At 46.8% G+C, this 13,787-nt stretch overlaps 1 protein-coding gene across 1 annotated transcript in view; it reads right to left on the bottom strand.

Annotated features, from left to right (window-relative positions):
• The window catches only part of FAH (fumarylacetoacetate hydrolase), a 63,826-nt gene that overhangs the window by 18,895 nt on the left and 31,144 nt on the right, over nucleotides 1-13,787 (bottom strand). Inside the window, exons 9-12 of the mRNA XM_063925462.1 lie at nucleotides 12,973-13,103; nucleotides 12,097-12,172; nucleotides 7,956-8,002; nucleotides 7,212-7,313 (exon numbers count right to left, since the gene is read on the bottom strand). Coding sequence (XP_063781532.1) covers nucleotides 7,212-7,313; nucleotides 7,956-8,002; nucleotides 12,097-12,172; nucleotides 12,973-13,103 — 356 coding nt within the window. The remainder of the gene's footprint in view (nucleotides 1-7,211; nucleotides 7,314-7,955; nucleotides 8,003-12,096; nucleotides 12,173-12,972; nucleotides 13,104-13,787) is intronic.

A 13,787-nucleotide genomic window follows, 5' to 3' on the forward strand; every position in this document is an offset into this window, starting at 1 on the left:
CCCCTTTCAGTTCGTGGTCGGGTGTCCGTTTTTTTTTTTTTACAAGTACGTGGATTACAAATGGATTACCCGAGGAGCCCTCTACACTGGATTTGGTGAGTAGAATTTTTTTCAACAGGTACACCATGGATTCTACATGGAGAAGAGGACGACCCTCGTGTGAACATAAGGTAAGTATGTGTATATGGTGGTGTGTATGTATGCATTAAAGTTATACTTTCAAGGTGTGTGTGTTATGTCTTTATTGGGGTATTTTTTTAGTAGTAGTACTACAGGTACCAGCGGGCCCGGTTTTCCGCCGCATGCTGGTACTTGTGGTTCTCCAAGTACCAGCTTGCGGGGGAGGCTTGCTGGGACTTGTAGTACTGCTACTAAAAACAATGGCCCTCATTCCGAGTCGTTCGCTCGGTATTTTTCATCGCATCGCAGTGAAATTCCGCATAGTGCGCATGCGCAATATTCGCACTGCGACTGCGCCAAGTATCTTTGCTATGAAGATAGTATTTTTACTCACGGCTTTTTCCTCGCTCCGGCGATCGTAATGTGATTGACAGGAAATGGGTGTTACTGGGCGGAAACACGGCGTTTTATGGGCGTGTGGCTGAAAACGCTACCGTTTCCGGAAAAAACGCAGGAGTGGCCGGAGAAACGGGGGAGTGGTTGGGCGAACGCTGGGTGTGTTTGTGACGTCAAACCAGGAACGACAAGCACTGAACTGATCGCACAGGCAGAGTAAGTCTGGAGCTACTCTAAAACTGCTAAGTAGTTTGTGAGCGCAATATTGCGAATACATCGGTCGCAATTTTAAGATGCTAAGATACACTCCCAGTAGGCGGCGGCTTAGCGTGTGTAACTGCTAAATTCGCCTTGCGACCGATCAACTCGGAATGAGGGCCAATATTCATAACTTACAACAAAGGCTATCAGCCTCCCATCCGCAGCCCATTGGATGGGGGGGACAGCCTCGGGCTTCACCCCTGGCCCTTGGGTGGCTGGAGGGGTGGGACCCCTTGATTGAAGGGGTTCCCACTCCTCCAGGGTACCCCGGCCAGGGGTGACTAGTTGGGTATTTAATGCCACGGCCGCAGGGCGCTGTATAAAAGTGACCCCCGGCTGTGGCATTATCTGTCCAGCTAGTGGAGCCCGGTGCTGGTTTCAAAAATACGGGGGACCCCTACGCTTTTTGTCCCCCGTATTTTTGGAACCAGGACCAGGCGCAGAGCCCGGTGCTGGTTGTTTAAATATGGGGGAACCCCTGTCAATTTTTTCCCCATATTTTTGCAACCAGGACCGGCTTAAAGAGCCCGAGGCTGGTTTGGCTTAGGAGGGGGGACCCCACGCAATTTTTTTTCAAAAAATGAACACTTTCCCATCCCCTTCCCACTGATAAACATGCACGGATCTCATGGATCCCTGCATGCCTATCCAAACACGGGATAAAAAAGCAGGTCTGTTTTTTTTTAGCACTTTTTTACGATTTGTATTTCTGCACGGCAGTGTTTGGCTATTGTCGGCAGTGTTTGTGATTTGCACTTTTTAGTAAATTCCCGATTTCTACCAAATTGCAGGCGTATTTGACCGATGGTGTATTGATTCGTGATTTTTTCCTAGGACTTCCAAAATATTACGAATGCCCTCATCACTGCCGTGATTTTTGCTTAGTAAATTACCGAGATGACACTTTGAAGAAAAAACGGCATCTCGGTCAAAATCGGGACCTTAGTAAATATACCCCCCTGTGTGTGTGTGTAGTGTCTGTGGTCTCCATAAAGCTAGGTCCAGGGACTCCGTGTCATATGCTGCAGAGGATATGTCCTCTCAGGATGATCCCATTCCATGTAATCAGGATTGCACTGGTTTAGCACAGATACCAGCAAGGCAGCCGGAGTGGTTATCCTCTATCAAATCTATGATTTCTCAGATTTCAAATAGGGTTGCACAGAATGAATCTGCAACTCAGGCTTTACATAACTCTATGGCAGTCTGGCCCAGTTCTGGTACCTCAGGGCTCCCCGCTGTATATTCCCAAAAACGTGCTCTTGCACAGATCATGCAAGATGACACAGATACCGATTCTGACACTACAGATGGTGGTGGGGATATGTTGCGGGGGGCCGCATCTCTTGCTAAAGGGGTGCAGATAGAGGCTATTAGAGATGTGTTGAATATTGCTGATACAACACCGGAGCAGGTTGAGGAGGCTTACTTCACTGAGAATAAGAAAGCCTCGCTAACCTTCCCTGCATCAAAGGAATTAAATGCTATTTTTTAAAAAGCTTGGGAAAACCCAGATAAAAAAAATCCAGATCCCTAAAAGGGCTCTGGTGGCATTTCCTTTCCCGGTAGAGGATAGAAAAAAATGGGGAAACCCGCCCATTGTTGACGCGTCAGTATCCAGACACTCAAAAAAGGTGGTTTTACCTGTTCCAGGATCTACCGCCTTGAAAGAGCCAGCTGATCGTAAAATTGATAATACGCTCAAATCCATGTACACGGCTTCTGGGGCAATACTATGTCCCACTATTGCCAGTTCTTGGATTGCCAAAGCTATAGTAAAAGTGGTCAGGCACGTTACTTGAAGATTTGGATACTATGGAGAAATGTGATGTTGAATTGTTTTTACGTAACATTCAGGATTCGGCAGGATTTTTGGTAGAATCCATGAAAGACCTGGGTTCCATGGCTACGGGAATTTCTTCCATGTCTGTCTCCGCTCGTCGAGGACTGTGGTTGCGCCAGTGGTCTGCCAAAGCGGAATCCAGGAGAAGTGTTGAGACCCTATCCTACACTGGTCAGGCTCTCTTTGGGGAAGCGTTAGATGCGTGGATCTCCACGGCTACGGCGGGTAAGTCACCTTTTCTTCCCTCAGCTGCACCTGCTCCGAAGAAACCCTTTTCTTCAACTGCATCACAGCCCTTTCGGCCTGCCAAGCCCAGAAAGGCCAAGCCGTCCAACACCTTCTTTCGGGGAGGTCGGCCCAAGTCCAAGAAACCTGCTGCTGCAGGTTCCCAGGAACAGAAACCTGCTTCAGGTACACCAAAGATCTCCGCATGACGGTGGACTGCATGCCCAGGAGGTGGGGCCGGTGGGAGTGAGACTCAGGCATTTCAGTCACGTCTGGGTGTCGTCCGGCCTGGATCCTTGGGTGCAAGATATTGTGTCCCAGGGGTACACACTGGAATTTCAAGATCTCCCTCCTCACCGATTTTTCAAATCAGGCTTGCCGGCTTTGCTGGCAGACAGGACGGTCCTGCAGGCAGCCGTCCAGAAGTTGGTGGAGGCACAGGTTATTGTACCGGTCCCTCCTCATATGCAAAACAAAGGTTACTATTCGAACCTTTTCGTGGTACCGAAACCGGATGGTTCGGTCAGGCCCATTCTAAACCTAAAATCGCTGAATCCCTTTTTGAAGGAGTTTAAGTTCAAAATGGAGTCTCTAAGGGCGGTGATATCAGGTCTGGAAGAGGGGGAATTTCTGGTATCCCTGGATATCAAGGTTGCGTACCTCCACATTCCGATTTGGCCGCAGCATCAAGCTTATCTCTGATTCGCACTGTTGGACTGTCAATACCAGTTCCAGGCCCTGCCATTTGGCCTCTCCACGGCACCGAGCGTATTCACCAAGGTGATGGCTGAAATGATGGTTCTCCGCAGACAGGGGGTGAACATAATTCCATATCTGGACGAACTGCTGATAAAGACGGCGTCCAAGGAGAAGCTGTTATAGTCCATTCTTCTCATGACCCACCTGCTCAGAGAACACAGTTGGATCCTGAATCTTCCAAAATCACATTTGGAACCAACCAGGAGGTTGTCCTTTCTGGGAATGATCCTCGACACGGAGGTGCAGAGGGTGTTTCTTCCAGAGGAAAAAGTGTTGGTGATACAAACAATGGTCCGGGATGTCCTGAAGCCAGCCCGATTGTTGGTTCATCAGTGCATTCGCCTTCTGGGAAAGATGGTGGCCTCTTACGAGGCTCTACAGTACGGGAGGTTTCATGCTCGGTCCTTCCAACTGGATCTCCTGGACAAGTGGTCGGGATCCCATCTACATATGCACCAGAGAATATGTCTGTCACCAAAGGCCAGGATTTCACTCCTCTGGTGGTTGCAACTGCCTCACCTTCTGGAGGGCCGCAGGACTGGATCTTTCTAACCACGGATGCAAGTCTCCGGGGCTGGGGCGCAGTCACTCACGGGGAGACCTTCCAAGGAAAGTGGTCAAGTCTGGAAGCCGGCCTGCCAATAAAACATTCTAGAGCTAAGAGCCGTCTACAACGGTCTTCTCCAAGCGGCCCATCTTCTGAGAAATCGGGCCATTCAAGTGCAGTCGGACAATGTAACGACAGTGGTTTACATCAACCGACAGGGCGGAACGAAGAGCAGAGCTGCAATGTCAGAGGTAACAAGAATCATTCTCTGGGCAGAAAAACATGCGTTGGCGCTATCAGCAATCTTCATTCCGGGAGTGGACAACTGGGAAGCAGACTTCCTCAGCAGACACGATCTCCATCTGGGAGAGTGGGGTCTCCATCCGGAGGTGTTCAAGGAGGCAACAGATCTTTGGGGTGTACCTCAAATAGACATGATGACCTCTCGTCTCAACAAGAAGCTTCGGCGATATTGTTCCAGGTCGAGGGACCCAGCAGTGGCGGTGGATGCCCTAGTGACTCCGTGGGTTTTCCAGTCAGTGTACGTGTTTCCACCACTCCCACTCATTCCAAGAGTGCTAAAGCTCATAAGGAGAACAAGGGTTCAAGCGATCCTCATTGCTCCAGACTGGCCAAGAAGGTCTTGGTATGTGGATCTTCTGGATCTACTGCTAGAAGAGCCGAGGCCTCTTCCTCTTCGGGAGGATCTGCTGTAGCAGGGGCCGTTCGCCTATCAAGACTTACTGCGGCTGTGTTTGACAGCATGGAGGTTGAACGCCAGATACTAGCTCGGAAGGGCATTCCGAACAAGGTTATTCCTACCCTGATACAGGCTAGGAAAGGAGTAATGTCTAAACATTACCATCGTATTTCGAAAAAATACATATCTTGGTGTGAGTCCAAGAAGTTTCCTATGGTGGAGTTTCAACTGGGACGTTTTCTCCTCTTCCTGCAAGCAGGTGTGGATATGGGTCTGAGGTTGGGATCCATTAAGGTCCAGATTTCGGCCCTATCCGTTTTCTTCCAGAAACAGTTGGCTGCCCTCCCTGAGGTTCAGACTTTTTTGAAGTGAGTTCTGCACATCCAACCTCCCTTTGTACCGCCTACGGCGCCCTGGGATCTTAACGTGGTGTTGCAGTTCCTCCAGTCGGACTGGTTTGAGCCTCTACAGGAGGTTGAGGTCAAGTTTCTCACGTGGAAGGCTGTCACTTTGTTGGCCTTAGCTTCTGCTAGACGTGTGTCGGAGTTGGGGGCTTTGTCATGTAAAAACACATACTTGATCTTCCATAAAGATAGAGCTGAGCTTCGGACACGTCAGCAGTTTCTTCCGAAGGTTGTGTCGGCATTTCATATCAACCAACCTATTGTGGTGCCAGTTGCCACTGACTCCTCAATTTCATCAAAGTGCTTGGATGTTGTAAGGGCTTTGAAAATCTATGTGAAGAGGACTGCTCGTCACAGGAAATCGGACTCTCGGTTTGTCCTGTATGATCCCAAGAAAATTGGGTGTCCTACTTCTAAGCAGTAAATCTCTCGCTGGATTAGGTTCACTATCCAGCATGCGTATTCTACGGCAGGTTTGCCGTGTCCTACGTCTGTTAAGGCCCACTCTACTCGTAAGGTGGGGTCTTCCTGGGCGGCTGCCCAGGGTTTCTCAGCGTTACAACTTTGCCGAGTAGCAACTTGGTCTGGGTCGAACACGTTTGCAAAGTTCTACAAGTTCGATACTTTGGCCTCTGAGGACCTGTAGTTCGGTCAATCTGTTCTGCAGGAGCCTCCGCGCTCTCCCTCCCGTTCTGGGAGCTTTGGTACATCCCCATGGTACTAATGTGGACCCCAGCATCCTCTAGGACGTAATAGAAAATAGGATTTTGGTTACCTACCGGTAAATCCTTTTCTTGTAGTCCGTAGAGGATGCTGGGCGCCCGCCCAGCGCTTCGCTTTCCTGCAATTGTTATCTGATTCAGTACAACTTTGTTTTTAGTTACGTACTGCATTGTTACTTGTTAAGCACTGTTTCAGTGGTTGCTGCTGAGTTTTCAAGCTAAGTTAGCTTGATGTGCCTTGTATGTGTGAGCTGGTATGAATCTCTCCACTATCTGTGTTAAATCCTTCTCTCGAAGATGTCCGTCTTCTCGGGCACAGTTTCTAGACTGAGTCTGGTAGGAGGGGCATAGGAGGGAGGAGCCAGCCCACACTCTCAAACTCTTAAAGTGCCAATGGCTCCTAGTGGACCTGTCTATGCCCCCATGGTACTAATGTGGACCCCAGCATCCTCTATGGACTACGAGAAAAGGATTTACCGGTAGGTAACCAAAATCCTATTTTATTAAGTGATATACATTCCACTTTGTATAATAACAAAAATTATGGACTCTTCTCATAATGAGAGCAGATGAAATACTGTAAACACTGAAAATATTGTATACATCTTCTGTTTCTGCAATAAGGCAGATGACTGTACCTGACATAATTGTATGTAATCCTATCCACAGAGAGAGGACATGATTTATATGATTAGAATTGTATTTATTTAAATATAGCAGGGTGTATGTGGAGTTTCCTTGAGCAGGTGGCTATACACACCCCTGGAAAGAAGTTACAGTCAGCTGCTATGCAGCAGTCAGAACTCGCCCATGGTGCCCCCTTTAGCTGTAATGGAGATACCCTTCAACTGAAGAGATCAGTAGCATTTTTAATAATTTTCTCTGCTCCTTGTTGGAAACCACAATATACTAGGTTTGAGTTCTCTGCAGCAATCACGCTGACCAGCTGTTAATACCATTTCATCTGCCAAAGCCTAGAAAGTGTAGTAAAACAGGATGAATGGTTTGTTATGGGCTCCAAAACGTCAGTGCCACCTTTTAGAACCCAGCCTAACCCTAACCTCCCCCACCCCCCAGTCTAACCCTACCCTAGTGCTAACCTCCGGCATGTTTTGGGATTCTGGCCATTGGGATCCCACTGTCGGTCTCCTGACTGTTGGGTTCCCGACTGCTGGTATTTTGATCACATCACCTTTATTAACCAAAGGCTATAGATAGGATAGTTCATGGTTACCGGTCCACTTATGGTTCCAGATGCCAAGAGGTCCCCAGGGCGAACATTACAGCCTGTCACGGTATGATGAGCCAGCTGCTGCTTCATATTCCAATACATGTGCTGTAAAACAGAAAGTCCAGTGAGCAGTGTGTGAGGATAGTACAGACTCGGTCTTAGGCAGCAGAGTAACAGGGCCAACACTCTACTTACCATGCACATCATAATGAATGTTAAGAATTAATTATCATAAAAATACTGGTGTTGGTTGGTACCAGTGGCATATGTTATCTAGGGGTTTCAGGGCTTTAAACCCCCCCTCCCCACACACACACACACACACACACACACATAGGACTGTCGTGGGGTGGAGGTTCTGTCCCTGGGACCACCAGTCCAGACTGTGAATAACAGAGAGAGCTTCTAGTGGAAAGCCACTACCCTGGCTTTCCAGCGGCAATCTCCAGAGTCCAGTGCATGCACATGCGCCAGTCTGCCGATGTTTGTGCGCATGCACCAATCTCTGCGTCTGCCAGATCCATTGTGCATGTGCAATGGACCCGGCAAGCAGGGTAATACTGGCAGTCCATAACTCTGACCGTTCAAACTGCAGCACAGCGGGCAGCTACCCTCATCAAGAAGGGCAGAAGCCTCCACTGGGTGGAGCCATGGAGTCCTGCCAAAGTATGGGGTTGCAAGCAGCATAGAAAAAGTAGCCCCGGGAGGAGGGGGTGGTGTAAATCAAGAACTTCATGGACCACTTACCTTGAAGTTAGATCTGCATATAGTCACAGCCTCCTTCATACCATCTCCTGTTACAAACGATTACAAACTATTATTGTAGATGCTTATGAATAACAGTTCTTTTTTTACAGAGCACAGACAATAAAACAGACACATAGTGCAGCCATCACCTACACACAGCGGAGGCAGTCAATCTGTAGCCTGAACAATTAGAATGCAGTCTATTAATAAAGTAGGAACCAGAACAATGAAGTAGTGAGACACTAGTTCCTAGTCTCTATGCCACAGCTTTGCCCCTGCTCTCTCTTTGTGTCTGCTCATATACTCTCACTAGCAGGGCCCACTCTCCTACTATCTCCTTGTGATAAAAGCACTGGTAAATTTATAAATAGGAGATACGCTTGTCCCAGGTTTCTGACCTATATGATTTAAACCCCCAGGAAAATGTCTGTTTCTGCAAAATAGACTTTGTTAGATTTTGGGCTTTAGTAAAAACCGGTTAAGGGTTCCTGGGGGCATGGATGGAGACAGAGAAGGCAGTCTCCATCCATTGTGTAAGGGCTTTACTCAGTATCTCACTACCTCGGGGAACAGGCAGTAAGTTTGTTATGAGACACTGTGATTTAATGACCGTGAGTACTTTGCATATGCCTATGTTTGTGGTAGGGGCATTAGGTTCTACCATCTTTTGAGAGATGGACTCTGTTTGGTAGATAGAGCCCAGATGGGCTAAGATTTCTTTTTATGTCTTAGATTTTCTGAACTGCACAATAAAACTAACTACTAGCTAGATTGCACAAAAACCCTGGACTGGTGTGCTGTTTCCTGGCTGCTGTGTGTTTGGACATGCCCATCTACCCCAGGAGAGGGCACTCTTAATCTTTATCTCCCCACACTCCTACACATAATTATGTAATAGGTGGGCATGAGTATTTATGTTTAATGTGAAAATGTATATTAGTCTGTGTATCTCTAATGTACCCATGTATTACTGTTGTTGTATGCTGTCCCCTATGTACATCACTACATAGCACCCTTGTGGCGCCATATAAATAAAAAATAATAATAGTGAGCTGACAGGCTGCCCTCCCATAAATATTGGTTCAGCCTACAGACTGGCTGCCCTTACTGGGGGGGGGGGGGGGGGGTGACGCTTGTTAAACCCATTACTTCTCTCTCTCACATGGGGAAGAAAAATTACTTATGTTTCCATGATCGCAATGGTGCTTTTGTATGCAATTGAGCGTTTTTTTTTTTGCATATGCACATAAGTCACACATGTGCTGCGATGTCTTGCAACGATAGTGACAATGAGGATTTATCTGCAAAGTGAGTGACAGAACCAATGACTCAAATGCAGGAGTGTTATGGGGGGTTTCGGGGGGTGCCACAGCTTGCGATTGCCATCTCGTACACATTTACAAGGGCTCTAGCATCTAACTTCCAGCGGCCATGCTGTGCCACCACAGAGTTACGCAGACAGCCAATGTTTGACTGATGTGCATACGATGGTTGTGCCTTTGTACGCAAGTGGCAGTTCAGGGACACCTCTAGTGGACATCTCCATACAAGTTCGAGCGACAGTGGCACTTGCCTATTATCCAACAGCCATAGCGTCCAAACACAGCTTCAGTGGCATTAGCGTATATCTTTAAGTCAGGCTTTAAATCAGGCAAAAAGAGGAAATGGATATATATAAAATCTATCTAATTTATGTTATATTGTACTGAAGAAAAACAGTCTACACAGTCTTATACAAATACCATGGGGGCATATGTAATAGGGTCTGAGTTTCCCAGAGGAGTAGGATGCCGGCTGATCTCAGACGCTTTTTTAAAGTGGCAATCATTTACAAGGCATGGTTTTGCGGCCAGCATCCCTCACTTCCAGCATTCTCGGACCCTATTCAGTGCTGTCGAGAGGTCTGCCAGTCCTGGGTAAAATTTTGGGCTTGTGTCCTTATCTTGGGGAAATGTGGCCACGCCACCATAGTGAAAAAAATCTTTGTAGAGCCGGGCAGAGGGGCTCCATGAGCTACTCAGCCAGGGGCAATTCGAGGGGGTAGCGCAATCAGTGTGATTGCTCCCCCCACCTACACAGCCACATGCAGAGACTCAGCAGCATTAGCCTCACTGCAGCCCAACACACTGCAGCGAGTGCTGTGCTGACAAGATGAGAGCTTATGCTGCTGCTGCCTGGTAAAGAAGGGGGAAGTGCGGTGAACCTGCCCCCCCCCCCCCCCCCACTAAGTTCGGGTAATTAGTACCCGCTCCCCCCACTCTCGGCGGCCCTGACCCTATTACATATGCTCCCATGTGCAGAGCCGGCCCTAACCAATATGATGCCCTAGGCAAGATTTTGGCTGGTGCCCCCTAGCACCACCGCTGGTTCTGCCTCTGACCTTGCACCTCTTTCCCAGCACCATCACCCCTCACCCATAGCAGGCCTTGTACCCCCTATATTTTAAATAGGAACAGTTCGCACATTTGACGCACAGCCCAAAAAGGGGCATCTTCTTGCTGGGAAGGGGCATGGACACACAATAGTAAACCCAATTCCAATTACGCCACACAGTACTGCAACTTTATTCACATTTTATCTTGCGATAGTGTTCATAATTCATATTACATCCCACAGTAGTATCACTTTACCTTATAAACGTTACTCCTCACAGTAGAGCCCCTTATTCACATTACATCACACTGAATTGCTCCTTATTCACATTACACCACACCTTATTGCTCTTTATTCACATTAGACGGCACAGTAGTGCCCTTTCTGTATGCAACGCCACATAGTAGAGCACCTTATACACATAATGGCACACCTTAGTAATGCATTTATACACAATTCCACACAGTAATGCCCCTTACACATATGAGACACATTAATGTCCTTATAAACATAATGCACCTTACACATTATAACAACCTTTATTAATGCCCTTTTACACATAATGTCCCTTACACATATGCCGCACATTATTAATGCCCTAATACACATAATAACACACATAGTGCCCCTACACATTTGCTGCACATTATTAGTGCCCCTATACACATAATGACACACAGACAGTAGTACCCTGTTACACATATGCCGCACATTATTAATGCCCTTATACACATAATGACACACATAGTGGCCCTTTACACATATGTTGCACATTATTAATGCATTTTTACATGACACACATAATGGTCCTTACACATATTCTGAACACTACTGCACAACCAACCCACTCACATGCACACAGCACTCACACTTCCACTAACACCGTGACCTCTGCCTCTGCTTGGATACAAATGTGTCCTCACAAATCTTGCATCAATGCTAACGTTGGGCACCTTTTTTTTATGAAAATGCATCTTATTTGCATTGCTATGTGGCTAGGATGCACAAGCAGCTTCTGCTGATTAAACTGATATGCAGCATGCCTATATACTGTGTGAGACTGTGGCTGTATCTGCATATGAAATGCTACATACAGAATATAGGCATGCCGCATATCATTTTAATCAGCAGAAGCTGCTGATGCCCCTAGGCACATCAAATGCCCTAGGCAATTGCCTAGTTTGCCTATGCCTATGGCCGGCTCTGCCCATGTGTCTAAAGGTGGGTACACACACCTATACAATCAGCGGCTGATCAGGGTAAACTCTCCCCATCAGCCATGCTGTGTGTCCGCAGTTTGGCCCCCTGTCAGCTGCCTGTGAGCACCGTACACACTGTGCAAACATAGCATAGTGTGTATGGGTGTGTATGGGCTTCTATGGGATGGGGGTGGTCGGCCCCTTAAAAATGAAACTGTACATAAGATTCGCCCACCTGATCCCGGTCATTGCTGGAGTGTTATAAACCGTTTATCAGCTAACACTCCTTCATCGGCACTACATACCCACCTACACAAATCGTCAGCCCGTTCTTTCACTATCAGGAGAACAGGTGACAATTGTAGGTTGTAGAGGTGTGTACCCACCTTTACTGTGGTGGGACAGACCCTGAGACCATAGTGCTTCCCTGCTCACACTGTGGAATCTGCACCAGGAGGAGGGAGAGCAGGCAGTCAGATGATGCAGGAGCCGCAGATTAAACCTCCTCATTTTTCTTTCCAACACCCACAGTGATCAATAATGAGGATTTATTAGTCAATGCAATTTACCTTGAAGGCAGACAGATAAGTTAATATTGAATGTGTAATTACTCTCATCCCGGAGATACGGCATTGGCTCAGGATCCTGCAAGAAAATGATGTGAAGACAACAATCAATGAATGGTGAGCAATGGACAGAGTATGTGGGCTTGTCTAACAGGATGCCATAAACCACATAACATCAATATAGCACAGAAATAACATTCATTTATCCATAGAAACTAATAGATGTTACCAATTGTTGCTCTAGACCCAGTTTTATTATATGTTCAGTTGAAAGCACAACATTTGCTTGAGATCATAGCTTCATATACATAAGCTTTCCTTCTGTACAGTATGTCTAATATGTAACTTCTACAGTAATTGCAGACTATCTACCTGCCCCTTCCAAAAGGGACCAACCAGGTCGGCAGAGGGGGGGCATGGTATGACATAGGTGGGCGGTACTGTGGTGTGACGGCATGATTGCATCATTTTGCCCCCCCACTACAGTATGCTAATATTACAGACGTTGTAAAGCAGGGGGCGTGGCTACGATGATACAAATCAGCACCACCTGAGAATTGGGAGCCTCCCAGCTGTTCTGGGAGAGTAGGCATGTATGTTGTATGTGATCTAGCTGGATTTGTTGCTGGCATGTTTGAAGCATGCATCATGACACTTCATAAACTTGTGATCAATTGTATCTAAGGCACAGAGAAAAGCTGCGCAATATCCAAGAGCAATAAAATCAGTCAACTGTGCCTGGTAGTATAAAGTGAAAAAAATAAAAACACAAACAGAAGCCAGAAATATAAAGCACCTATTAACTAACAATTTGCAAGATGGCATGCATAAGCAGGTAAATGAATGTGACTAGAAAACGGTCATCCTGCCTCCACTCACCTGGACTGGATTTGGCAGCACAAACGGCATCAGGGCTTCCATGGGTACAACCCATGGAGATATAGTGGTTGCAAAGTTTTTACTCAAGAATGGCCCAAGCGGAACATATTCCCATTTCTGAATGTCTCTAGCTATGAGGAGAATGATGAGTTATAGTTCATGGAAAACAAATAATAATAGAATGTGGGAGAGAAAGATAAAGGAAATAAATGTAATTATAATAAACTCTCTGATAGAATTGAGGCCTATGGGTCTAATGCAAAAGTGCATGAAAATTATGCTCGGCTGCGATTTATCACGGATTCGCAAGTGCGAAAAGATTTCAACGTGATCATTCCTCGTGTACTTTCATGCGACAGACTGAACAAAATCCTGCGTCGCCCAATTTGCCTATAACTAAGCGATGCTCAAGTGCGCTTGGGGATCCGATAATCTTCTCAGAATATGGCCACTGTGGCAAGATGGCAGCCGCATGCCAAAACAGTCCCATGATGCTCCCATAGCACACCTATGATACCTCCTTGTTTTGCTATCACTTTAGGTCACCTCCCACTGACTGCACCCTGAAACACCCATGGATTGACTCAAGTCAAAGCAATGTAATACGCAAAGGCAGCCGCATACGCCATTGCACACACTGGCTTGCACGAGGCGCAGTAAGGGGTATTTCGCGCAGTAGCAAATAATAAACATATTTTATTAAAATTGCTTTTCAGGAATAAAAATAATTTACCCTAACTGTTGGAAAACTGGTTATAGGCGTAATGGTTTAGTAACATTATCCCTCACAGTTTTTAAATAGTGCAGCATACATT

This window comes from Pseudophryne corroboree, chromosome 6, assembly GCF_028390025.1.
Source record: "Pseudophryne corroboree isolate aPseCor3 chromosome 6, aPseCor3.hap2, whole genome shotgun sequence".
NCBI lineage: Eukaryota > Metazoa > Chordata > Amphibia > Anura > Myobatrachidae > Pseudophryne > Pseudophryne corroboree.